The following is a 25,743-nucleotide window of genomic DNA, read 5'->3' on the forward strand; positions in this document are numbered from 1 at the left end:
TTATGTTTATTTCTTTAACTTTTTCTCAGGTTTCAGGCACCATTAAGTGTCTAGGCGTGTTTAAAAATGCAATCACAAATATAAAGTTTAACTGCAACAATAAATGTGGAAGCGGGTCTGTGGATGAATCAGGGTTCAGGGGATGGACTATGTCAGGTTAGCTTAATAAATCAAACCACTGAATTTATCTCAAATATCTGATTATAACCCATGCGTACCTTGCAGATTGGCAACACAGGAAGGGCCAACTCAGCCGTACGACTTTTCAAGGTAGATGAAAGTAATACCATTAAATGTATGATAACAATACCTTTAATGTGTGACGTTTGAGCACTCATGGAAAAAAAAACATTACTGAAGTTGAACCTGGGGAAACAAGTTTGGAGCTGCTAGACGTCTGCGGTGTGTTGACGTCAATGGCAGATGTCACTGGGGTCTGGAAGGGTGCCGGGGACACCCACGTCGGCTTCTAGTACGTATGCCTGGCATAGGCACCCTTGGGCACAGCTCCCAGGGACACAATGGCCTACCTACAGGTCTGCTCTGCGCACAACTTCGGGATCACCTCCAACTAGGCCTGTAATTTTCACGCTGCTAATTATGGAGCCTTGTAGTCTGTAGAGGCTAAAAATAAACTCGGTTTTCGGGCCTTGTTGTTGACAGGAGATCAGAGTTGGCGCCCACAGGCACCTGGGGAAACAGGTTTTTATACAGCTGGACTGGCAGAGGTATTCACAGATCTGTCTGTCTTCTAGGGAATGGGCGGGGCTATGCCTTGAGAAGGCGTGGCTTCTGGGAGGCCTCTATACGCACTGCCTTGGGCTCGCGACGACAGCCCTGGAAAACAATTACGTCTGTAGGCGCGAGAGCAAACACCTGTGAGAAATGACTGACAGGCTCATTCACAGGCAATGGCGTGTTTGGGAGCTGAGATTTTGTAAGAGAATCAGTGGTGGGCGGGCCCCCGAAACGTCAGCCATGCCTACCTTTTGAAACTGTCAAAGCCACGTCCCTACCAAGTCAGAATTATGTTGTATCACACAGGTCGTGGGCGCGCCTCGAGATTTTAGAAGCGCTGTGTTATTTCACCTTCATCTCGTCTCACGCGACCTGGACAAGCCAATTAACCCACTGTCAGCTACAAAACGTTTTCGGTAATCTACATTTGGCAGTCTATTAAATAATTAAAACACACTCTGGAGTGAGATAGTGCAGAAATAAAACAAGACATCCATAATAGAGTAAAAGGCTGCTTGCTTTATTAGGGCAGGTCCGAAGCTAGATCTGTGTGCTACATGCTGTTAGAGCCACAGGATTTAATAGAGTTTGCGTCTGTGATGCTGTCCGCATGATTATGAATTTGCAGCATTTTCCACATAAATCATCTGCTGCATACTCTGCCGACTTCAATGAAAACAACATTTCTGGATCAAATGTTACTAAAAACACAGGCGCACATGCTGCTGCACCAGTGGGATGCCCTTCGCAATGGATGACTTGACATCTTTTTGTCGTTTATATCCGTATTTTGGGGTGTCATTGGCACTGATGTGGTGAAACCTTTCCCAAGATAGGGGCAGTGGTCGGGTGTCCTCTAGATCCTCTCAAGCGGTCCTGCAGGGACAGTGGAAGGTGGACCTCAACACTCCTCCCATGCCAGAAGGTTTCCTTGAAGCCTTGGACTCTACTCTTTCCTTCAAACCTCAAGTGCATGCCAGGGCTGCCACCTGCTTCGGGTTGTTGAAATTTCTGAAAAAGCTTTTAAAATAACCCCCTTTAGTCCCCCGGAAGGGGATTACTCAGGCTCTGATCACATCTAGACTAGATTAAGCAAATGTTCTTTATTTAGGAATCACGCAAAACCTGCTTACTCGGCTTCAGGGCGTCCAGAACGCTGCTGCCTGTCTTGTACTGAATATTCCAAAAATACACTCCATAAGATCAGGCCTAACACCACTTCACTGGCTACCAATCAGGTCTGGATTTAAATTAAAAACCCTTCTGATCACACTTAGAGCTTTCTTTCAGAACGGCCCATCTTACATTCAGAACAGGTTAAAAAATATTCTCCCTCTAGGGCGCTCTTCTCAGCAAATAATCATTTATTGCATGTCCCAAAAGTGCGCAGAGTTAAATGTGGTGGCAGATCATTTTCTTTTCTTCCACCCACCATCTGGAATTTTTTACCACTATACCTTTGCAACATCCTTAGTGAAAGTCTATTTGAAACCCACCTGAAGACCTAAATGTTTCGTGAAATTCAGACTCTCTCTTAGACTCCTTGTTTTGTTCTATCTCTAGGGCTCTTCTTATGAAGCAGCAGTTGTGCTTTATACATTTATTTTCATTCATTCATTTATTCATCCTCCCCACAGGTTGGGGTAAGGGGAGAATTCAATACTCCTGGTGCAGATCCTTTGTTGGGGCTTGGGTCCGCGCGGGTCACCATGATGGCCTCTTCCTCTCGAAGATAGTATCAACCTGACCACGCTCCTTACCATTTACTCAGTGGCCCCATTTAGCACGAGGGGTCACCATCCTCACTCCTCACACGGACTACGGCCCGATGGGCACAGCAGAAATCTTCCCGGTGGCCCAACCTGGCATATGAGGTCACCGACTTCACTATGCACACAGGCTACGACCAGAACGGCACCGCAGTAATCTTCCTGGCAGCCCCAACTGGGATATGGGGTCTCGGACTTCACTTAACACATGCGCTACGGCATGACAGTAATTCACATGGTGGCCTCTCCTGGCCTGGTCGCCAACTACTCTCTGAAGAGGGCTATGACTAGATTGTTTCAAAAGCTGTCTCCTCACACCTTACTCCAGAGATCCAATCAACTAGACCTCCCACAGGACATCGCTCCCTCCAGCATTCTCCTCTTCCTTACAGGTCACACTGGTCTTGGTAAGCAGGCAGGCACAGGTGAACCAGGCTCCAGGGGTATGCAGTCTTGGATTCCCTGGGTGATGTCTCCGCCTGCTAGTCTAATGGGAGACTAGCAGACTTTAGCCTCCAGTCCTTTTCACAGGCAGAACTCTTGCAAAGCATTCTCTCTGCACACAGCCTGACTAGCTGCTTGACAGTTGACAATTTTGGTGGCCTCGAGTTCCCATTCTTATAGTCACCATTTCAAGATACCAAATGTGGTCAAGGACCATTCCAGACCCTAAATGTGATTTAGGGTCTGAGTCTTCAAAGTTTATGTTGGGGTTCTGTTTCCTTTTGACGTCCTCTCTCTTCTGTCCAGTACCATTCACAGGTATGTATAAATGTATTTAACACACACACATATCACAGCACTACATTTTCCATGTATTGTACCATTCTCACACACACATACACCTGGCAAATGCATTTAACCCTCATGCACTGCACCAGGGCCGGACTGGGAACCAAAACTGGCCCTGACAAAGTGCTCAGCCGGCCCGAGGGGTTGGGGGTGCGTCCGAGCTCTTTGCCAGTGCCGGTTTTCGGCCGATTTTGTTACAGGGCCAATTTTGCAGCTATGCTGGAAAAACGGCCCTGTAACAAAAACGGCCCCCAGGCACCCAAATCCGGCTCCCACTCGTGTGGCCCACCGGGGGATTGCCCGGTACCCGCTACGGCCAGTCCGGCCTGCACTGCACCACTATGATGGTAGCGCTTTGGGTGTCCCTCTAAGTCCAAAAAGATCGCAATCCGAGACACAGGCCTAGGCACACGTTGATCCATGTTCACTCATGACAACAAAAACAACACCAGGGATTCAGTCATCATTTCGGTGTGGGGCACTCAGGGCAGGAGGACACAGCCATCATCATGTGAGGGACTTTTTCGTCCCAACACCACCTCATTAGCAAACTCTCCCAACTAAACAACCGCCTCCTTCACCCCAATTGTGCTTAAACAGTTCATCATCCAAATATAACCCATCTGGTGCCTTCCATATTCCACTTCCTTTTCTCTAAAGATCTCTCTGTCAGCCTCTTTGGGGTCCTTGCCTGAATTCCCCACCCATTACCCCTTTTCTAGCTGCAAGCGTCCACACCGTGATGGCGTAGCCCTTCAGGACCAGTGCATCAGACCAGTCTTTTCCACTAGTGCCGGTGAATGAAACCCAGTCCAAGACATACAGCCTCAACAAAGTACTATGAAACAACTACCCACCCCACAAACAACCCCGTTCCATTGGCTAGGCTAAAACCCCCAAAACCACCTAACCGAACTATCTATAATAAGCTAGAGGAGGGCGGGAGAAGCAAAATGCAAATGCACCCTAAGGATCACTGCTCACTAGGGAAGAATTCTACCCTGAGCTTGCCGCTGCTGAACTAAAGCAACCTATCACTGACTTCCCTGGACTGCTCCACTCACCTGAACTACCCTGGGAATGGTTGTATTAGGGATTCCCCTCCTCCCTCCCTCCCCGGGCACCCTTAATTATAAGAACCATTAATGCACTACTGACATTACAGCTCATAAACTCATGCACACAGACATCTGTTGGGCCATTATAACGTGGCTAGAACCTAACCTGGTAATCCTGTGCCACCTGAATTATCAATCCAATGGGCATCGGTAATTCCAGTGGGGTGAACACCATATAATTGCAAGTTGATCCAAAGGGTCCCCTGAAAAATTGAGAATTACCAATGATCAGAAATAACAAACCATATTTCCCCAGTTATTCCTTATATTTTCTCTGGTACACTATCCAGGCAATTTCCCTGCTTTCTGCACTGGGTATATAGAATTTTTTTAATAAATCCCTTTAAATGTTCTAATTGAATTCACAAAAGTTTGATATCCTTATGTTGTCCTCGGTGACATACACTTCCCCTAATCACGGGTGATGGCCCTTACAGATGGGAAGTCTTATCAATATATTTTTCATCAATATGATTTTCTTTAAAATACTGCATATTGAAGGAAGATGGCCGGCCAAAGCATTTCCCTAAGACTATATACTGTCTCATGAATTTCCATGGTGGGATATTATTGACAATGCATTCTTACATGGAATTACACACAATACATACCGTAGAGAGATGTTCTAGCAATGCATTCTAATGGCGAATTTGTCTGTCTGATGCATTCCAATGTGGTGATTTTCTGCCTTGCCTATATATCAGTGACTTTACGTTGCCTCCGTGACTTCAAACTTTTGTCTTTTGTGCCTTCTTCTGGTGGGTTACATGTAGTATCCCTTACGAGTAAACCTTTTACAAAGACAAACAAAATCATTTTTGGTATCAGACAGTCCTACAAAATAGGGCAAAAAACACAACTAGCATAACCCTTCTATTCCAGAATATTAGATCAAAGAGATGATATGGAACGCAACATGAAAGAAACACATGGATGAAGATGTGATTTCAAAAAAGCCATTGTGAATAAAATAGTATTTTGGTTTTTATTACATTTATGAAGAAGCTAGAATGCCGAACACCAGAATGAAAAATCAACCCTGATATGAACCCTAACTATAACCGATATCCTATCTAAAACAATAAGCCAACCATGATATTGACATTTAACAGGGTACCAGCGATAAATATAAAACTACACTGAAACTTAAACCTAAACACAAACCCATCCCTAATCTTAAATAAATCCTAACTATAAAATAAAACATACACAAACCACAGCTTTTTAGCTCTTTCTCAGACATGTGACCTAAGTCAACCCAAATTCTTACTGTATCCACAACCCAAACCTCAATCACACCGTACACTTTAACATTAGTGCAACCATTACCCCCCAAACACCTTTAACCACATGTCTAACCCTAACCCTCCTCCAACACAGCTGAAATTATTTGTATTCCTTATAAATTCGAAACATGCACATTTCTGCATTTTCTTTTTCACGTTGAGTTTCTTCATAATGTTTTTTATTTTTATTCTCAGGTAATGCCCATCAGATTAAGCCTCATAAATGTCCTTCTCTCACACACTCTGCTTACAACATTGATCCAGTTATGTCACCCTTCACATGTCTTCTTAGTTAATATGCAATGTCTTTAATTGGCTAACGAGAATAGATTAGGAGCATCTCGGGGTAGGGAAGGTTCTTTACTTCCGTCTGGTTTATTAATAGGCAGCTGTATCTTTAGCTTACCGAGGGCGTGCTTCCACATTCAGGAAGGGCAGAAGCTCCCTTGAGAAGTAGGCATGGTGGGCAAGGGTTGGACGTCTTGGCCCCAGTGGCGGATTGTCAGCTAAAGTGGAGGAGCGTCGCCCCACTACTCTGCAGCAGTAAAAGAAAAAATTACATGATAATTAAGTAATGTTATCATTTTATTTTGTCCTCCTGCTGCAGCAGCTTTGCGTGGGGGGAGGCTGCAGAGCAGGGGAGGGGTGGTAAAACCCTCCTAAGTGCGCGCTGACTGTTTGGCCGGCCCTCTCTGGCGGCCCAAAACAGTCATGCGCACTTTCCCTGTTCTCCATGCAGGCTGCATTACCGTCTGCCCACCCCTCCAGCCACTGGCTGAGCGCCATGTCATGGCGCTCAGACCAATCACAGCATTGTGATTGGTCAGGGGAGCCTGGCGGTGCTTTGTGTTCCTGGAGTCGGACGCAGGAGAGCAGGAGCAGAGACGCGGGACTGGGTGGCAACGTAAGTGTTAATTGTTCTTTATTTTTATTTTTTTCATTGCGACCCATGCCGCCCCACGGGCCCGCCACTCCATCCACGAGCCGTCGCGGCCGTCACTGCTTGGGTCCATTTTACGAAACCAGTATCCAACCCGCACCGTTAAATAACTCCTATGAACAGAAGCAAATTAAATCGTTTTTGCAATTCCCAAAATTTAGCAGTGGTACGCCTGAAAAGCTTCACCAGTCACAGGTTTCCCGGCATGATACTAGCAATGGCATCTGACGGTTCTATAATTTAGTGTGAGAGACAGCATGTATTTCCTGATCCCGGGTGCACGTCCACCTAAAAGGAAGTGCTTTTCAGTCCACTAGTGCTGGTTGACCAATACCTTACTTTGCCACTTCCTTTTTCTTTTCCATTGCCTATCCTTGTTTTCAACCGTCATTGAGTGTGTTGACTGTGTCCTCAGTTTACAGTAATTCAAAGCCAGTAGGGACTTTTCTTCAAGTCAATAAGAAGCAAATTTTCCTATGACATGTATTAAAACATAAAGAGTTTCTACACTTTTTCTAAATAGACCTGATTACTACGAAGCACTTGTACTGTTCTTTTAAGAATATCAGTTGCGGCTGATATCAGGAAACATCGGTGGAGGATTAAAAAAACGTACCAGCAGCCTGGCGTCGACCGCCTCGCTGCCTCTTCAGCTCTGAAGATGATCACACAGGCTCCCAGACTCCCCTGCACCAATCTAGATGGTACTCTCAGGCTGGTATTATCCAGCATAAGAGAAGCGTAGAGATTGGGCGTAGCGGGCTGGTTCCACACTCCAGCAGGGACTCGGAGCAGAGCCTGTGCTCCTAAGCCCTGCTGATATCTCCAAGCAACAGTCTGGAGATATCCAAGTGCGCATGTTGGTTTGGACGTCCTAAGACGGCCGGCCAACCGACATGTGCACTGGCAGTGGCCTGAGCCCATCACTCCTCCTGCTGCCGATGGCCCCGCCCTCAAGACTAGGCTGTGACTCCGGAGTAAAATACAATGATAATAAAGCAGCTTTATTACCTGCTTTATTATCATTTTATTTTACGTGCATCTGCTGGTTCCAGCAGTGTGGCCAGCAGTGTGGCAATGCTCCTCTGCCATAACGGAGGAGCCACCCCTGAAAATTATATACATTTTTTATATTTTAAGTTACATTTTTTAATGAGAGAGTATGGCCACTCCATTCAGGTTGTGGTATGCGTCCTTTTTAATTTTTATGGCATCTGCTTTCAATAAAAATATTTTTTAAAGTATCCATTACCCCACCTTGCCAAAGACAGACCTATTGGTTTTGTCAGTGCTTGTTAATCTTTGTAACTCGCTTAATGTGACTGAAGGAAGACTCTGCTTTACTCATTCTGACTAGAGTAGACTATCCTCTCAGAGGTTTTATTCTCCTGTTGACTCGGTTTGTTCATTGTGTGTCTATCATAAATTTGATGTTTGAACAACGCGCTTCACCCTGAATCTTCAAACATGGGGGCTACAGAGACCTTTGGCCCTTTTTTTTAGCTTGCATTTTCACATCTTGATGATTCTGTATTTAACAAATCCCGTTTTTGTTCACACATGGATGGCGTCTCTAAGTAGTAAAGCAGGTGGGTAGTTTGAAAGGGAAAATATAAGGTGTGCTCCTTTTAATCACCAGAATCAACTCACCATATTAGGTCATCTTGCTTTGCCATCCTTCAGGCACTCATGATGTGATCTTGGTCCTTAATGTGTATGGTTTGTATTACTTAGTGTGTAACTTATTTTCAGGGCCACTGAAATGATGTTGTTCTGTGGCGATTTTCACATAAGTATGGATTTGCTGCATTTGCTACACGATCAAATTTGCACATTTGAACACATTATTTTTGTTTCTAGCACAAATGGATCAAAAGTTACTAAAAATGCAGTAACACTCGTTGCTACGCAATGGAAGGCACTTTGCAAAGGTTGACTGTTTGCCTTTCAGTTGCATATTGCAGTGTTTGGGTGTTAAACTAGTACTAATAAAGTGAAACATTTTCCAAGACAGAGTTAACGTGTAAAAATGACAAAATAGTGAGTTGATACTATCACAAAATGTGCTGCATTATGCCTCATAATTTGCACTTTCTTGCCGAATAATTTAGTATACCCTGCCGCATAATGTAGTCCTCTCTTGTCGTATAATTTCAGTGGCCCTGCTTATATTCTGCACATATGTTATGCGAATTTGTAGAGCGCTGCTAATCATCCGTGAGGGTAACCAGGCACTGAGCAGGGTTGGCCTTAGTGGGAGGAGGGGATCATACCTGTTTCTTCTGTAAAAGCCAGGTCTTGAGGCTCCATCGGAAGACCATGATGGAGGAGGAGGTTCTGAGGTGTTTGGGGAGGTCGTTTAGATGGACAAAGGCCTGATTGTTTCCCTAACAATCATGTTTTGCAAAAGCCATGGCAAAATAAAATATGTATTGACAAAGGCTGTAAGCCAGTGGCAAACATATTGGCTTTACCAATGCTTGTTGTAGCCTAGAGTATTTTGATGCTTTGGTACCCCAAAAGCATTGGTTCCACTATCTCCAATTTAGAGGATATCTACTTCTCTTTGTGGCAAGTGACAGGCTGTGCTCCAGTACAGAAATATTCCTTTGCATTCTGGATCTTGTAGGCCTGGTTTTATAGTGTGGTTAACTAGATTCTCACAATGGAAAGAAAAAATGTGGACTGCTGGTCACCCAGGGACCTGTGAAACTTGACAGGTTCAAAGGCAGAAGGTTAATGGCATTAGGGCTGCACAGGCCTGTTATTCCACTGTGCCTTTCCCAAGCCCAGCATATTCGCCCACCCTACCCCACCCCTTGGAGGCTGATTTTGAAAGCCATGGGTTTCTGGTGCCTCTGTCACTTTCCCCAGCTCCCTGAAATTAATTGCAGGAGGCTTCAAGAGAGAGAGAGGAAGAGAGGGAAGTGACAGGAGGGAAGGGGAAGGTAGAGGGAAAGCGATAAGAAGCGCAGGAGAGTAGGACAGAGAGAATGGATGGATGGAGTTGAGAGAGTGCGAACGGAGATAAAGAAGGTAGGGCCGGTTTGAACATTTGGAAAAGAGCGAAATTTGAAGAGCGCGCCATTAGGGCCCGGCCTCCCGGATTCATGTCACGCCCCCATTTCGGCCGGATCAGCCCGATTGGCGACCGGCCTTGGGGATTACTTCCGGGTCACCCGTGACGTGTTTCCGGCGGGGCCCGGTGCGTGGAGGGGTGGAGCCATTGGGCCTATTTAGGCCTCAGGGCTACCACGTTCGGTCTCTCTTTTTCCCACGCCGGGCCCCAGGACTGATCTTTGTTCAAATAATCTCCGGCATCGAGGACCTGCCGTGTGTGGACGGAGCTGCTGTTGGAGGACTTCCAGCGTGTTCCGAAAAAGTCGGGAGGCCGGATTGTCGAGCTGCAGGCGGAGCGAGTTCAAGATTGGCGGGAGTCCGAGGCCGGATTGTCGGATTTCAATTGGGTAGCTGAGGGCAGAGGAATAGTGAGTCTAGAGCGGCGATTCCCGGATCAGGAGGTAAGGTTTGGGGGGCTTGGGGGGCCTGGGGCAGCCGAGGGGTGCTGTGGGGCAATATTTTTGACTGCTCTTGTTGGATTCGGCCCATCGGCCCTCTGCGGCTGCCTGGGGTTCCCTCTGCATTCCGGCGCACGATAGTGAGCGCGCGCAGCAAGCAACACCTTCCTCCTGAATCCGGAGCGCATAATGGCTGGGGGGAGAGCGAAAGGTCGCACGCATTAGGCGAAGGAGCTCTTTGAACAACAACCGCCATTGCGGTGTGTTCTCTGGGGACCCAGGATTGAACAGGGCAATTATTATCTAGGTGGTTCAACTCGAGAATGGCGTGAGCCCAGTGATAAGACAGCTATCTTTTTTCAGGGTAGTGCGGGCCACGTGCAGGGAGTCGGGAGCCAGCACAAGCATTACACGTAGCGCAGCTGTTAGCAACGCGAACCCAGCACTGAGTATTCCGGGCTTTCAGTACGGCAGAACCTGTTTATCTGGCGAGTGAACGCGTTAAGCAGAGCTTGATCATTGGGCTCAGGGGTCAAAAGAATGCCGGCAAGGGGGCGCAACCAGAAGAGGAAGGACGGTGACTAGATCAGCATTCCCTCCTCCCCGGTGAAGAGGCCTAGAACACAGACAATCAAGGAAAGGGGCAAGAATGCGAAAGGTGCCAGGGGGACTAAGAAGGGTCGAGGGAGCGGGGAACCAAGGGAGCAGCCTCCTGCGCTAGATGCCCCCATGATACCCCCACAGCCAGAACCAGAACCAGAGCACCCAGTACCTAGTGTACCCCCACAGCCGGTACCTAATGTACTTCCACAGCCAGCACCTAATGTACCCCCACAGCCAATTCCCAATGTGCCTCCACAACCGGAACCAGTGCGACCAGTAGCTGTGGGGGGATGTGATGATGTGGGGGCAATTTTGGCCGAAATATGGGGAGCTTTGAAGGCCCTAGTACCCATGCCCAGGAGTACTGTCAAGCTTTTAAGTTAGCGCTGGGACGCCCGAGGGTAGCTACACGCTCTAGAAATCCTAAATCAAATCAAATCAAATCAAATCAAATCATGCCCAATATTCCTAGCACTGTAGTGCCAAAGGAGACGCCTGTTATAGTGCCGCCCATACAGATTGGGCAAGGGGGAAGTTTGCCTACGCAGGCGGGTACACCGGGCGGGGTGGTTCCCTCCGCCCCTGGCCAATCTGAAGTAACAGCGGTAGGGGGGCAGGGCTCCACAGCTAGTATACTGGCCTCAGTGGCAACCCTTTTAGTGCAGTTGGCAGCACCGGCGGTGGGGAGCCAGACCAGTGGGACGGCATTGGCGCCATGGGCACCACCATCGGTTACTGAGAGTGCGCTAAGCGAGATTAATAAGCAACTGGCTCTCTTGGGCAAAGTACAAGAAAAAAGTATAAACACTCCCCTTCAGGCGGTGGGTCAAATGGCCCCCGCCCAAACAGAGGCAACAGTGACCGCGACAAGTAAGGGGGTTGAGAGCTCAAGCAAGGGCTCAGATAGCGAGTCTAAGACAGTCGGGGCCCAAGATACAGTATTATCCAAGCGTGGTAAATTGGCAACGCATGTTCCTCTGGACACAAAAGAAAAGATTTGGAAAGGGGAATTCATAGATATATCTCCTTAATCAGGCCAAAGAGAAGGGAGGTGGAGTCTAAGGAGAAAGAAGGGAAAGAAGGTTCTTTCAAAGATAGAATACCAAGAGTGGAAGAATCAATTACTAATTGGACATTCGGTTTTCACGTTTTTACAACTTTAATGTTAGAAAATAAGCCTGAACTGGCAATACCATTGATATACTATGCAAACAAGATTCATTTTTGTCTGGGCTTCGTTTAGCTTCTCATTCTGGCCCTGGATGCCATGGCCTACATCTGGGTCCCTTTGAGGAGTGTGACTTGTGAAAGAGCCTGGCGTGGCCACCATTCAGCAAAGAGATTCGGCACTGCCTGTGTGAGACCCAGGAAGAGCCGGAAGCAGCAGGCGGCGGCGCGGTGTTACATAAAACGGAGCTCCCGGTCACAGGGCCGTCGAGATGGAATGTGCGCGCACAAGTTCCCACGGGGATCCATGCTACGCGGTGCTGCTGCCCTAACACCAGACATACAGTTAGCGGATTTTCAACAATCTGAGAGGCTGTTCTCCTCTGTATGCAACAAGAGCTGCCACGTAAGGTTTCTCAGACATTCCTCACATTTCTGGAGAAGAACTCTAGTTTCTGTCAATTTGCGCACCAAGGGAGGAGAAAAACTGCTGAGTTCATTATTTTAACTTACCTTAACACGCATACTACGCCCAAAGTTCTCCTCTGCCACCACCACCAACCAGTGACGTAATGTAAAATGATGCCCCCCCCCCCTACACCTGCAGAATGTATTTTCAGGTCCCCCCTCTTAAAAGCGTTTAGTCTTCTTGACAGAGCAATGCACTGTGCGGGCGTCCTTTAGGGCAGCATCGGCGCATTGCATCTTGGGAGAGACGTTCTGCCAAAAGGAATCATGGCCCGGAACCGAAACCATTCTGCAATCCCGGGGCCAGGACTCGAACCCTAAAGCTATTGTCTTGAATTTCTCTTGAACAGTTGAGGCCAGTGACTCGAGACGTTCACTTTTGCCCTTCATTTTACTCTTCTGTCTGTAAAAATGTTTATTAAAAGGCTCTTTCTATGTAAGTCGTGTAACGTGTGTTGACGCTCATGTTAACTGTGTGATAATTATGTTATACCATGTCTAGCTCATCTTCCTATTTCATATGCTTTGACTACTTTGACAAGGTCCCCTGCGAACCTTCCTCCACAATGAACAGCTGCAAGCGTGTGCCCTATCTCGGAGTCATCTCCTACCTGCCAAACTATAGCCAGGGTTTTAAGTGGGATGAAAAAACTGGAGGGTCTCTCAAAGGGGCGTGGCCAATGTAATTAATGGCGTAGCTTAAAAACACGTAAAGTAAAAATCTGTGTTTAGCATAGTGTTCCGCCCGACTTGTATTTTGCTGTTTCTGTCATTGCATCCAGATATATGTTACAACAAGTAACATCTTACCTACAACAAGTCAGGACTATTGGCTTTGTCAATGGTTGCTAGTTCATACATGCCAACATTTTAGGACAGGGAAGTGGGAAATTTAAAATTAAAAATCGGGAGAATGAAAATTCCCCATTGACTTCTATTGTAGAAAATGCAATTTCAGGCGGGAGACAGCTAAAATAAAGCCATTTTTGGCTTGAAAAAACGGTAGTCTCCCGCCTGAAACGGGTCTATTGGCATGTATGGCTAGTTTCTTAAGATAAATAAGCAGCAACTACGGCTTGCATATAATAGTGAAAAAGCTTCCACTTAAAGCCCTGGTGACACCACGACAATTTTGCTGCTCCTGAGTTTCAAAAAGAGAAGGGACATCCAGAGAGAAACTGACTCTCTTTAAAGGATTTCCCTTCCCCTACAACGCTCACCTGGCATGACTCCATGTCGTAACCTCCACTAGTGAGAAGTGAGCAGTGTGAGCACGCGCACATCGATGTGCCTGCTGTCACTGCAGTCCGGAAAAAATGGACCGCCTGTGCCAGGGCACAAAACAGAGCCCGATAGAGACCCGTTTCGAGGCCCCCTTTAAAAAACTGCCAATGCTCAGCACCGGTGAGACCCGGCCCACTCAAAGCCCTAACTATAGCTTCTTCTGCCTGTGAAACACCATAGGTCAGAGTACACACCTGCGTGGGGCAGCATTCCTGTCTGCCTTTTGTGCCTTGCTCCATGCACTTTAGTATTACCCAAGCGGTCACAGATGCTTCTTAAATATGGATCATGTCAGTGAAAAATATGCATTGATGAAGACCACAAGTGGGCATTCCCTTATCTGCATGAGTGTGCGTCCCTTGCAAAAGCACCGGTGCGCTGCAGCCGTAGTACAGACATGGGCGCAAGAGCAAACAAGCCCTGAGTTTCCAACACAAAGAGTTAGGCCACCGTTTGTATTATCCTTCGTAGGGTACATGGTGGAAATGGAAATGGAAGGAAATCCGTATTTGTAAAGTACGAACTACTCACCCTTACGGGTCTCAAGGCGCTGAGGGCCGTCATGGAAATTAAGTGAGCTAATGCCCAGAGTCACAAGGTGCTGAGCTGAGCTGCCGCCAGAGCTGGGGATCGAAGCATGAACCCTGTGCTCCGAAGTCAGCTGCCCTGGCCGCTGCACCGCACCTCTCCACATGGTTCTACTAGGGGTGCCCCAGGTGTCCCTCCTCTTCTGGTTGGCAGGGGTATCGCTGTCTCACCTTAAAAGTTAGGTTGGGTTTGCTTCTAAAAAAAAGGGAGTCGCAGTTCTAAACTGTTACACCCTCTCTCACTGTTTAACCCCTTCCCTGCTCATGACGGAACCACTCCGTCATGAGCCACGGGTGCCGTGTGCTCATGACGGAGTGGTTCCGTCATGCTGCGGCCGTTGGCGGCCGCTCCGCCCACGCGGCGCTAATTCCCCGCCTGTGCGGGCGATTAGCGCCGTGGGCGGAGTCATGACGGAACCACTCCGTCATGAGCACAGCTCAATCGTGACTCATGACGGAGTGGTTCCATCATGAGCATGGCGCCACCATAGTGCCCCCAAACCTCCCCCAGCGCTGCGGCGGAATTCCTGCCGCAGCCAAGGGGTTAACTGCTAGATTTTCCACCTGCACTGGGGACATCAATGTTTTTCTGTAATCTGGTGCCCCTGATCTGATCTGCACTGGTGAAGGTGGACCGCGGCACAAACCAGGACAGTGCACCTGTAATTCAGAATCAGATTGGTGTGCAACAAAACTTTCTTTATAGCCGCGGCCCGTGCAGGTAAGAGCGGTAGAGCCGGGTTGCGGATGACTCGACAGACAACCACGAGGGAAAATTAAATAAGTAATTCATTTTTCCTCGTGGCCTCTCAAAATATCCCCCCCCCACCCGGCCCCACTGCTCCACCACAGTTACCTCCATGGTCCACGGCTGCTTCTATATCAGAGTCCAAGGTGACTTTTGTGAACACACCCCATGACTCCCCATGTCCAATATTCCACAAAGCAAATGCCACATTCATCCACTCAGTGCATGTCACCTGTGAGAATGATACTGTAGCTCACCCACTTTACAAAAAAAAGCATTGGCAAAGCCAATAGGTCTTGCTTACACTGGGTACTGGCTTTGTCAATTTTGTAGCCATGTTGTACAACAGTGCATCACCTATGCGGCATGGCTGGGAGTTAAAAAGAACCAAGCATTTGCAATGCAATAGGTCTCGTATTAGTGAAAGTTTGAGCTATTGGCGGTGCTAATAATAATGTAACCCCAATAGCTCACATTTTCAGTGATTCCAGAGCTATTGCATTAAAAATCAACTGCGCCACTCGCGCTTTAGCTTCAAACATCTTAAGCTAAAGCGTGGGTGCTGCAATTGCTTTAAAAGTATACAAATAGAAAAAACATTTTTTTTCTCTAGTTCTTTACTTTTTAGCTTGAGCTATTTAAAGCTAAAGCACCAGTGCCGGGATTGTTACAAAAATAAACAAATAGAAAAAAATGTCGGCTCCATACTTTTTTTTCTATTTATTTAGTTTTGTTACAAAGGCGGCAGTGCTGCCATTTTAACAAAAGTAAAGTAAATAAACCGTAAAAAAAGGCATGTGGCCGCGTGCGGCGACGCAAATAACAAAAGAAAGGTGTAGCCGCCATTATGTTAGCCAAGGCGTGCAGCGCTGGGTACGTTAGAAATTAAATAGCGTTGTTGGTGAGCATGTCCTGCCTGGAACAGCAGGTAGGAGAAAGCCATGAAAAGAAAATAATGCTTGGAGGCTGTAATTAAAATGTACTGAGTAACAACACATGGAACAGGGTGTGACCTCATGGCGGGTTACAAGAAGAGAAACGACGGTACTAAGGAGGGACTACTAAGCCTATTGACCAATGAAAAGCCACCATTTAATAAGGACAGTGACAGGAGACAATTAAAATGATGGGCGGAAAGTGGGAGGAGCTTAATGCCCATATGCTGAACACTACCCAGGGGATGGACTGTAATGACTGCAGTAAGGCTGGGCCACCTAGAAAACTATATCAAACAACACTTTGCCAGTACTGGAAAAAAGTGTACCACCTCACTTAATCTGTTGAGCACCCTATTTAATATCAGTGTTCAACCATTAATCATTTTAGTCTTTTTTTGATTTCATCAATTTGGAAAAACAGTCATATAAAACATTATGAGAACCTACAAAATTTACAATTCATGCAAAGATCTTAGATCCTTTGTGGAAAGGTGACTTGTTTCATCAGTCGTTTATTATTTTGTCCTCGCCCACTACGTCCTATTTTCAAGCTTGCATGGTTGTATATACTCGTTGACACGTTTATCTAAGAGCTTTACATGGTCGTTAAGCCCATTGATAGATGAAATTGTAGGGATTATGATTTATAAATATCAAGTATTTTTCCTTGCTGGGCGGAAAGAAGGCAGAACTGTGCTAATTGTTAGTTTGCAACGATTAATTTGTATGTATAGTTGTTTCATTTATTGTTGTGGAATAAGAGAGATTGTATGAATGATTAGATGGAGTGGATGGATGCAGTGGTTGTTGAAATGAATTGTATATTTTGTATGTCCTCATGATGTTTTATCTGACTGTTTTTTCAAATTGATGAAATCAAAAAAAGACTTAAATGATTAATGGTTGAACACCTATATTAAATGGGTGCTCAACAGATTAACTGAGGTGGTACCATTTTTCCAGTACTGCCAAAGATTTGTTTAATATAACATATCCTGAATACAGCATGTCTCGAAGAGACATCGCAAGCCCTGCCGAGGCGAGAGCTAAAAAAGCACTATGGCATGGCCAGTACGAGCCGCATGTTAGCAATATTATTTAACTGCTTGTGGCAACAAGGGGCTAGGCTGACACTAGGATTGCTGTGTAAAATTTGCAGTAATGTCCTCAGCCCTTTGCAGAGTTCCCACTCTGCCTTCAAGAACAAATGGATTTTAACAACCATAGCAAGAGCCAATAGGCCACCTCTTAAAGCAACTACAGGCCACTCATGTCCACAACACCCACTTGCAGCCAACTCATTCCAATTGTAGACTTGATAGCATACTCAACTCGCATCCTCATACTGATGATTCTGTCATGTCATGTTATGTTATGTGGCGTTATGTTACGTTATGTTATTAGAGTGCTCGAACACCCAAAGGTCTCTAGGGCTATCTCAACACATAAGGTAAATGATGGTGGTTAAAAAGCTTTAGATCTTATATGCTTTGATCCACCTTCCTCCAAAAACACACACAAGCTTACTGGCGTACATGCATTGTTCATTTACAGTTTTTGTAACACATTTCTTAGAATATAATACCCAGTGCTTAATTTGTGAGTAATCAAGTGCCAGGGCCCATGTTATTGCTCAGGAGGCCACTGCAGGTTGCCTAACCGACTGGAACTCCCATCACAGCCACATCCCATTATGAACGTTCACTACTAAACATCACACTTCTATAAATGTCACAGTTTGGACAATTCCAAGTCACCCAGAGCATTAAGAATGGACTGTTCGCTCTACCATTGTGTTTTTAAATGTGCATTTAACTGGTAACAGATGTGCTCCTACAAAAATAGACAGCGCCACTATGTGGTGGGCTGTGATACGTGAGAGCCGGTGTTAACAATTGAGTGCCAGTGTCAGTACTGGAAAACTCCGGCACAAATTAAGCACTGATATACCCCTGGGGATTGGGAAGAAATGCATGCTAATTCATCTCTCCCTCTCCACAAGATGTTGCGTTACAATCAGACTGGCAAACTGGGGAACCAGGTTTGAGTCTCGGCTTCGGCTCAATTACTGTGATTCTGGAAAATTCACTTAATCTCTCGATGCCTGTAAACAATACATGTGACCTTGTGTAATGTAACTGGTACTTATGTAAAGTGCTCCAATACCTTTGGGTCGAGTTTGCTCTATATTTTAAGAACTGCAGAAACATGCACTGAAAGTTAAAAACAAAGCCTTAACATAAGGAAAGACAAATAGATACCCCTTTACTAGCTAATTTGCGCAAAGTAAACAAAAAAACCTGGATGAATCGCAGTTTACCTGTTTAAATTGTGTGACCTTACGTAAATATTTTATTTTACCAAAACTTTATTTTCTTCATTATTGTGTATGAAAGCACTTTCCAATATGTGAGTTAAGACTACCAGTTGCATAAAACTATTACTTTTATTAAGTACTTTCTCACTGCAGTGCGCTATTAATGTCATAGTTTACGGTTAAAAAAATGCACCATTTTTTTACATTTTGAAGAGACTTTTATCATATTTTACGTGGTGGTTGTTATATGAATCAAATAGTAAATATTTTCAGGGCTCAGCTCGTACACAGGCTCTAAGATCCGAGCCAGACCCTTGGCTCGGCTCTGGCTCGGCTCTCCCTGTTAATTTGTCGGCTCTCCCGCCTCTAAAAAGGTACACACTTTTACTTCCATGAGCCTGTTGAAGACCGAAACATAAATCAGAATCGCTAGTGATTGGCTCAAGATTAGAGTCATAAACAACACCCTCACCACGTTTCAAGTTCTAGGAAAGCCTGCCGGAGTCCCCCAGACCTGGAGGAAACCCCCCGCCTGCGCACTGAAATAAGTTATAAGGAAATATTCGTGGGACCAGCCGCGCAGCAGCTGAAGGCGATGAAAGTGCAGTGAGTGGACTCGGAGACAGAATGCTGCGCGTGCTCCAGTGAATCGAGAGCTTAAGGTATGCATGCTCTCTGTGGTAAGAAAGGGCAGTGTGTGGACTCGGAGACAGAATGCTGCGCGTGCTCCGGTGAATCGAGAGCCCATGGTATGCAGGCTCTCTGTGGTAAGAAAGAGCAGTTAGTGGACTCGGAGACAGAATGCTGCGCGTGCTCCGGTGAATCGAGCGACCACGTATGCTCTCTGTGGTAAGAAAGTGCAGTGAGTTTATTCGGAGACAGAATGCTGCGCGTGCTGTGGTGAATCGAGCGACCACGTATGCTCTCTGTGGTAAGAAAGTGCAGTGAGTTTATTCGGAGACAGAATGCTGCGCGTGCTGTGGTGAAACGACGTATGCTCTCTGTGGTAAGAAATGGGAGGGGCTTGCTGGAGATTTTAGTGGGGGCATCAAGTCATCAACGGGGAAAAAGACGCGCTTCTGTACATCGCGCCTGTCTCAACTCCTTTTCTGCTCTACCACGTTATAAAGTGCTATAATTGATTTATTGATCTGAATGTATTTATTGGAAGAAAAAAAAAACGGAGTCCTTCGAACCGCAATGCGTGCAAAGCGAGCTGGCCGTACATATGGCACTTCAGCTGGATGCTGGTGGGGGTTGAGGTGAGAGCTTGGGGGGGGGGGGTGTTGTGAGCTTGGGGGGGGGTGTTGTAGAGACGGATACAGGCTTTGACTACATGAGATGTAACGTGCACTGCCGCCCTGCTTTTATATCCGCCTAAATTCTTGTTAAGTTGTAATCCACTCTAATGCCTTACCCAGCAATCGTGCGATGTAATGCCCTGTCATATTATAAGCCTCCCTAATAAACTGTTATGCGATAAGTCCCTTGAATGCGCTTTCAGGCCGTGCTTTAAATGGAACTCTAGAAGTGCAGGTACTCACTGCTTCGAGTGCTCGTCTGCTCCTCAGAAGTTCTGGTACCCTTCCATTAAAGGTACTGGAGAGGTGCTGAGTACTCTGCCTCTCAAGTTAAAGAAGTGAGGGTACTCAGTCCCAGACACCACCTGCCTATTTAACCCCTTCGCTGCTGCGGACATTCCGCTGCAGCGCTGGGGGGGGCAGGGGGGCAGCGCGGTGGGCCTGTGCTCATGACGGAGCCGCTCCGTCATGAGCCACAGTTGAGCTGTGCTCATGACGGAACGGTTCCGTCATGACTCCGCCCATTTGCGTTGTCCCCCCGCACAGGCGGGGAAACAGCGCCGCGCAGGCGGAGCGGCCGCCAACGGGCGTGTCATGACGGAACCGTTCCGTCATGAGCACACGGCAACCGTGGCTCATGACGGAACGGTTCCGTCATGAGCGGGGAAGGGGTTAAAGCACTGCTTTAAAGTTATACATCGCCCTGGTACCCAGTATTTGCATGAAGCCGGCTGATGCCTTCGTGTAATAGAGCACTTTTAAGCAATGCTATAAAGCCCTTTGATGCCCTTTAGCGTTATAAAGCCCTCTTATAAACTGTCTTTTTGTAAAGTGCGTTGATGCCCTAATGTACCACAAAGCCTTTTGACAAACAGTCATTGGCTAATTAAAACACGACAATTCCCTCACATTAGATCTCTTAGGACCCGGACCCCCCAGGTTGGCTCTCGGCCCCGCCCCCCCATCCAAACCCACAAATCAATACTTGACGGCCAGAGCTGTGGGTAAAAGAGGCCATGTTTATTACAAACCAACACACAAACATCACAATATTCACGGAGTCCCCTGCATACCGGGGCCAGCGCCGTAAGGAAGAGAGGGCGAGGACCAGGGCAAGTTGCCCTAAATAGGCCCACGTCCACTCCTCCCCCTCGCTGTTGCCTGCTTCGGCCGGAAGTGATGTCACGATGTTCCCCCGGAAGTGATTCACGCTGTAGTCACGCCCAATCCAACGAGAGGAACCACGAGGGCGTGGCCGGGTTACCGGGGGGCCGCGTCCTAATGGCGCGCTTCCTTGCAGTTCTGCTTTTCCAGATGTCCTGTCATGCTAGAAATGGCGTTCAACCACTTCCCCCCATAAAGAACTCTGACACCCAGTGATGCTTCAAAGCTCTATGATGCCATACCATATTGTAAATGCAAAAAGAAAAATTGATTGACGGTATTCTGAACAATGTAAAACATTCACCCTAGTACAGAGATCTGGGCCTAAATCAGGGCACTGGCCGTAGCGGGCACCGGGCAATTCCCCGGTGCGCCGCACGGGTGGGGGCCGGTTTTGGGCCCGTGAGGGCCGTTTTTTTGTTAGAGGGCCGTTTTTGCAGCATAGCTGCAAAATCGGCCCTGTAACAAAATCTCCTTAAACCGGCCCTGGCAAAGTCTCGGCGGCAACCTCCCACCCCCCCTGCCCCCTCGAGTGTGGGGGGGAGGGGGCCGGCTGAGCACGTTGCCAGGGCCAGTTGTGGTTCCCAGTCCGGCCCTGGCCTAAATCCATCCTTTTTTTACCTCCCATGCCATTCCAGTTTAAACTTAGCAATATGCAAATCAGTCTTGACCCTGCGCCCAATGGGAACAGTCCAGCCTAATCTGCCAGGCCAGGTCTTCCCTAAACCGGAAACAAGTATCCTGTGACCGGTTTCGGGGTTTCACCCCTCATCAGCCAGGCTACTGGCATTCCATTCCAGTTTAAACCCAGCCTCACTGGTTAGGCGAACCTCACTTGGCAGTTGGGGCTGGACTGTTCCCATGAGGAGCAGGGTGGAGACTGATTTGCATATGGCTGGGTACAAAGTGGGGTGGCACAGTGATAAAAGGAACAATGAATTTAACCCAGATCTTTTGCTTGGGGGTGAATTTTTGATTTGTTCTACATTCTGCCCATCATTTTTGTGTCTATTGCTTTTATACCATATTGTAAAGCAGTGAGGCAGAAAGGGGGTGCGGTGGGTGCAGGCTGCCCCGGTGTCATCACTGAGGGGGGTGACAAAATGGCAAAAAGATGTTTTAAAAGCATATTTTTGCCATTTTATCAAGAAATAGAAATTTTCTGCACCGGGTACCACCTGACCTTGCTACCCCGCTGTTGTAAAGCGCTCTGAAGCCAGACATCTCAATGCGGCCTGTCCTATATAAATAAAAGCCCAGAATGATACATGAAAATGAGCTTGCCCCTCTCATCGCAGAAAAAAATAAATATGGTTACACCTTCCTCAGACGTCAATAAAAACTAAATAAATGAAAGCACTTTCGCGAAAAGCACTTGGCATCAGTGCTTAATTTGAGCCACTCAGCACTGGCACTTAATTGGTTTCCGGTGCTCTGCACCAGCACCTAATTGTCAACACCACACTTAGAGCAGTCTGCCACAAGGTGGTGCTGCTCATGTAAATTAGAGATGAGGAGTATAACAGTTGTTTAGGAAAACAATCTACCTTAAATAATTGCTAATACCTGCCATTCCTTTAGCTTTGGCGACCTGGAATAATCTGAACTGTCGCATTTACATGCAAGAGAGATGGTTAGTAGTTTTTTTGGCACGAATGACAGGGGAGATGGGTGGTGCAAGCTGCAGTGACCTCCTGGTCAGAGCCCTGACACTTGATATTTTCCAAATTAAGCACTGCTTAGCACTCTGAAACGTTTAAAGTGCAATCATATTTGCAATGCAAAAAGTGAAACCACAATTCCCAGAATGGCACTGTGTTCATAAAAAGACTGCAAAGGGTGTCTTAGGTTGTGGTATTGGCGCACACGGCAGCTACAGTTCACCCGGCTGATAGGTTTCCTTCTCTGTCGCAAAGGGCTCCATGGAAGGGGCGTGCCCAGCTTAGGGGGCGTGGCCTTGTAGCAGGGCTGCCTTTAACCTGCAGAGCGAGTCTTCCCCGGCCCAGGAAGGAGGAGGCGGTATCTCGGCCGAGAGTATTCGGAGCACATACAAAAGCCGCAGCGCTGGGATCTCTTGAAAGAGAGGCGCTGCAGCCGACTAGGGTCAGAGGCGGAGCAGGACCACCCAGGGAAGGGCGCAGGAGACCCCGCCGTACAGTGGAGACATACATAAACACACGCACGGAGGTCGGGCTGGGCTTCGCTCTGCATTGGCGGCAACCAAAGGATATTTATTGTTCCTGGGGGACACGCACTGGACTTCTGAAGCCCCCACCTGTGGATCTTAACGGCGACCCCACGGTTCCACAGGCGCCGCCTGGTGCGCAAAATGCGGGTGAGATTCTGTCCTGCAATACTGCTGTTTTCGTTTTTGACAAGGTGTTGGGGGCGGGTGGGGGTTGAGAACGGTGGAATTCCTAGGATTCAAAGAATGTGTGGGAGGACAGATAAGACGTCAAAGTGTCACGATGAGCTGTGTGGGATCAGTGTGGGTACCTGTCTGTCTGTCTCTCTCACGCCATCTAGTATTTTAGTCAGTCGTAGCAGTGTTTTCTTCACACCCCTCCCTGTGCATCCACCTGTTGATTTCTGCCACTCGTTCTCCCTCAGAGCGTGTTTTTTGCAGAGGGTGGGGTGTTGAAGGAGCCAGGACAAATTATAGTTTGCAATTATTTTTGTATTGTTAATAAAATAACAAATATGCATTTAATTCGGAGGTGTGGGGGGTAGGGTTCCTTAGTTGCAAAGTGAGTCACCCCTAAATCCCGTCTTTCTATTTCACATCCTCAGCTAAGACCAGGCAGCCTCCTCTGTATGAGGGGCAACGGTTCTATCCCAGAAGAGGGCCGCTGCAGGCTTGTCTGACAGTTTTCCCGGGCTGAGAGGGCGGGGGCTGCGGTTTCTGTTTGAAATAAGTAGGTGGCGCGACTTTCCCTTTCCACTGGCCCCACTGGTAGGCGGGACAGCAAGTGTGATTGACATTATACGAGAGTTAGATAGCGAGGCTGGTGGGCTTCTTTAGAGTCTACAGGACTCCCCCTGGTGGCCAAGGAGAGGAGAGCTGCTCTCTTCGCGGCTCGTCATTGTAACTTGTTTGTCCAAAGTAAAATGCGCAGCGCCTCTCGGGGACGTCCCGTGCAGTTCAGATATTTCGGTTTGTGGTTTCAAAAGGCGCGTGCGCCTTATCTGATCTGCTGTCTTCCTTGTTTGTGTGTGCTGTCACGAAACTCTAGCGGCTCAGCTATGGGAGCATACTTTCTCTGTCTCCTTCAGTGTGTTCTGCCCCATCATTGTGCAGTTAGTATGTTTGTGTAATGTCATAACACGAGGGCATCCTACCCAGAATGTTTTTGATGTCAGTATACTCGGCGCTTGTACCCACTGTGGGTGCAATTCAAATCGTGGCGTAGCTTCCAGGGGTGCAGCAAGTGCAGTGGCACCGGGGCACACTGAACCCAGATTATTACTGTATTTTGTAATTCAAACAGTTCATACAAACTTGCCTAGCAGTTACAACGTTTCTGTGATGTAATAATCAACGGCTTCACATACCTCTTTTTTCCGAAAAGTGTTTGTGTTATATTATAATGCAACCCGTCTCTCTTTCATCACTCTCTGTGAGTGTTGTCATGAGGAATATCAAGCGTGCGCGCGCTACCCAAGTGCTGTATGCAAGTTTGGTTGTGGAATGCCAGTTGTGCGCATCTCTCGTCGGATTTCCATGTGTCTTTAGAATGTCTGCATGATTTCAGAATGCATTCCGGGCTCCTTTCTCTGATTGGATAGGAACAATGGGTAACAATGTAGCTATCCGGGCTCCTGCCTCTGATTGGCTAAGAACAGTAGGTAACAATGTAGCTGCCCTGTTATTGTTATTCAAGTTCGGTTTCAGCGTTCTTAGAAAAGAAACGCAGGTCTTAAACTTGCACTTTGTCCTTTTTTAATGCTCCGTTCCATATGATGTGATCCGTATCGGAGGGTGAATGTGGTTTGGGTGGATGCACCCATGGTGCAAGATGCAAATGCGCTGCAGGGCCATAGCTTGGTGTATGCTTCTTTGACCTCTACACAAGACCGGTCTGCAAATGTTCATTAAACTATTCATCTCTGCTGACTCTTATTTAGTAAAGAACTGAAAAATATGAAGCCATGTTTAGAGTGATTCCTAGGATGTAGGACTAGGCCCCTTCTGCGGGCTCACGTGTGTAGCGTATTATGGACCAGTTTGTGCACAGGGACAAGCAACAGTGCCTTGTTGAGCTGATTTGTGTAGCACCTAAACACTCTTTTGTAGTGCCAACTAAACATCTCTTAGGCGTAACTTTATCACTGAAGACAATGATATGGTAATGATGGGGCATCTGGGCATGTAGTGAGTGAAGACTTGTGGGGGGGGGGGTGTTTAAAGGTTGTTGTGTTGGTGTAATAGAGGTTTGCTAGCTGACAGCAGCTAGGTTGGAGAAGTGGATTAATGGGAGAGTCTGCAGTCGTTTCAAGAGATCGGTTGGTTTGTGTGTTGAAGGGATGTAGAGGTTGGCGAGTCACTGAAAGTTCAAGCCAGAATTCTGGCTCAGCTCGAGGTCCCCTTGGAACCTCGAGCCTACGGTAAAGCTAGCTTTCATGTGACTTCTACTAGCCACCCGCTATTTAACCTCATGCACCAAAAATGTAAGGTAAAACCACCTTTTATGTAAAATAAAAGATTGAAAGAGGTACCCATCTAGTAGCTTAACTGGACAGGGTGAAACCAGATAATCTGGGCCCATACCTGTCTTCTTTGCTTGGCCAAATAGTGTGATGTGGCATAACGGCCAGAGCTGCCATCTTTGGAGTTGGGGAACCAGGTTCGAGTCTGGGCGTCAGCTCAACTCCTGTGATTCTGGGCAAATCACTTAATCTCCCCTGTGCCTACCAAAAATGAATATGTAATGTGTAAGAATCTAAGAAATACATAGGGTGTGCATGACACGTAACTTGCCTCTTATTTCTGTAATATTATTGTTGT

The 25,743-nt window shown here is 47.1% G+C and overlaps 1 protein-coding gene across 3 annotated transcripts in view; it reads left to right on the forward strand.

Annotated features, from left to right (window-relative positions):
* Window positions 1-25,743, forward strand: part of LOC146867379 (ras-GEF domain-containing family member 1A) — a 130,943-nt gene that overhangs the window by 42,704 nt on the left and 62,496 nt on the right. Inside the window, exon 1 of one of the 3 annotated variants that reach the window (XM_085604725.1) lies at window positions 19,187-19,204. The exons of 1 other annotated variant lie outside the window; for it this stretch is intronic. In XM_085604725.1, coding sequence (XP_085460851.1) covers window positions 19,193-19,204 — 12 coding nt within the window. In that variant the 5' untranslated portion in view covers window positions 19,187-19,192. Of the gene's footprint in view, window positions 1-19,186; window positions 19,205-22,737; window positions 23,074-25,743 lie in introns of those variants that run through there. One more of the 3 variants, XM_085604731.1, reaches the window with a different exon arrangement.

Source organism: Triturus cristatus, chromosome 1_2 (genome assembly GCF_964204655.1).
Source record: "Triturus cristatus chromosome 1_2, aTriCri1.1, whole genome shotgun sequence".
NCBI lineage: Eukaryota > Metazoa > Chordata > Amphibia > Caudata > Salamandridae > Triturus > Triturus cristatus.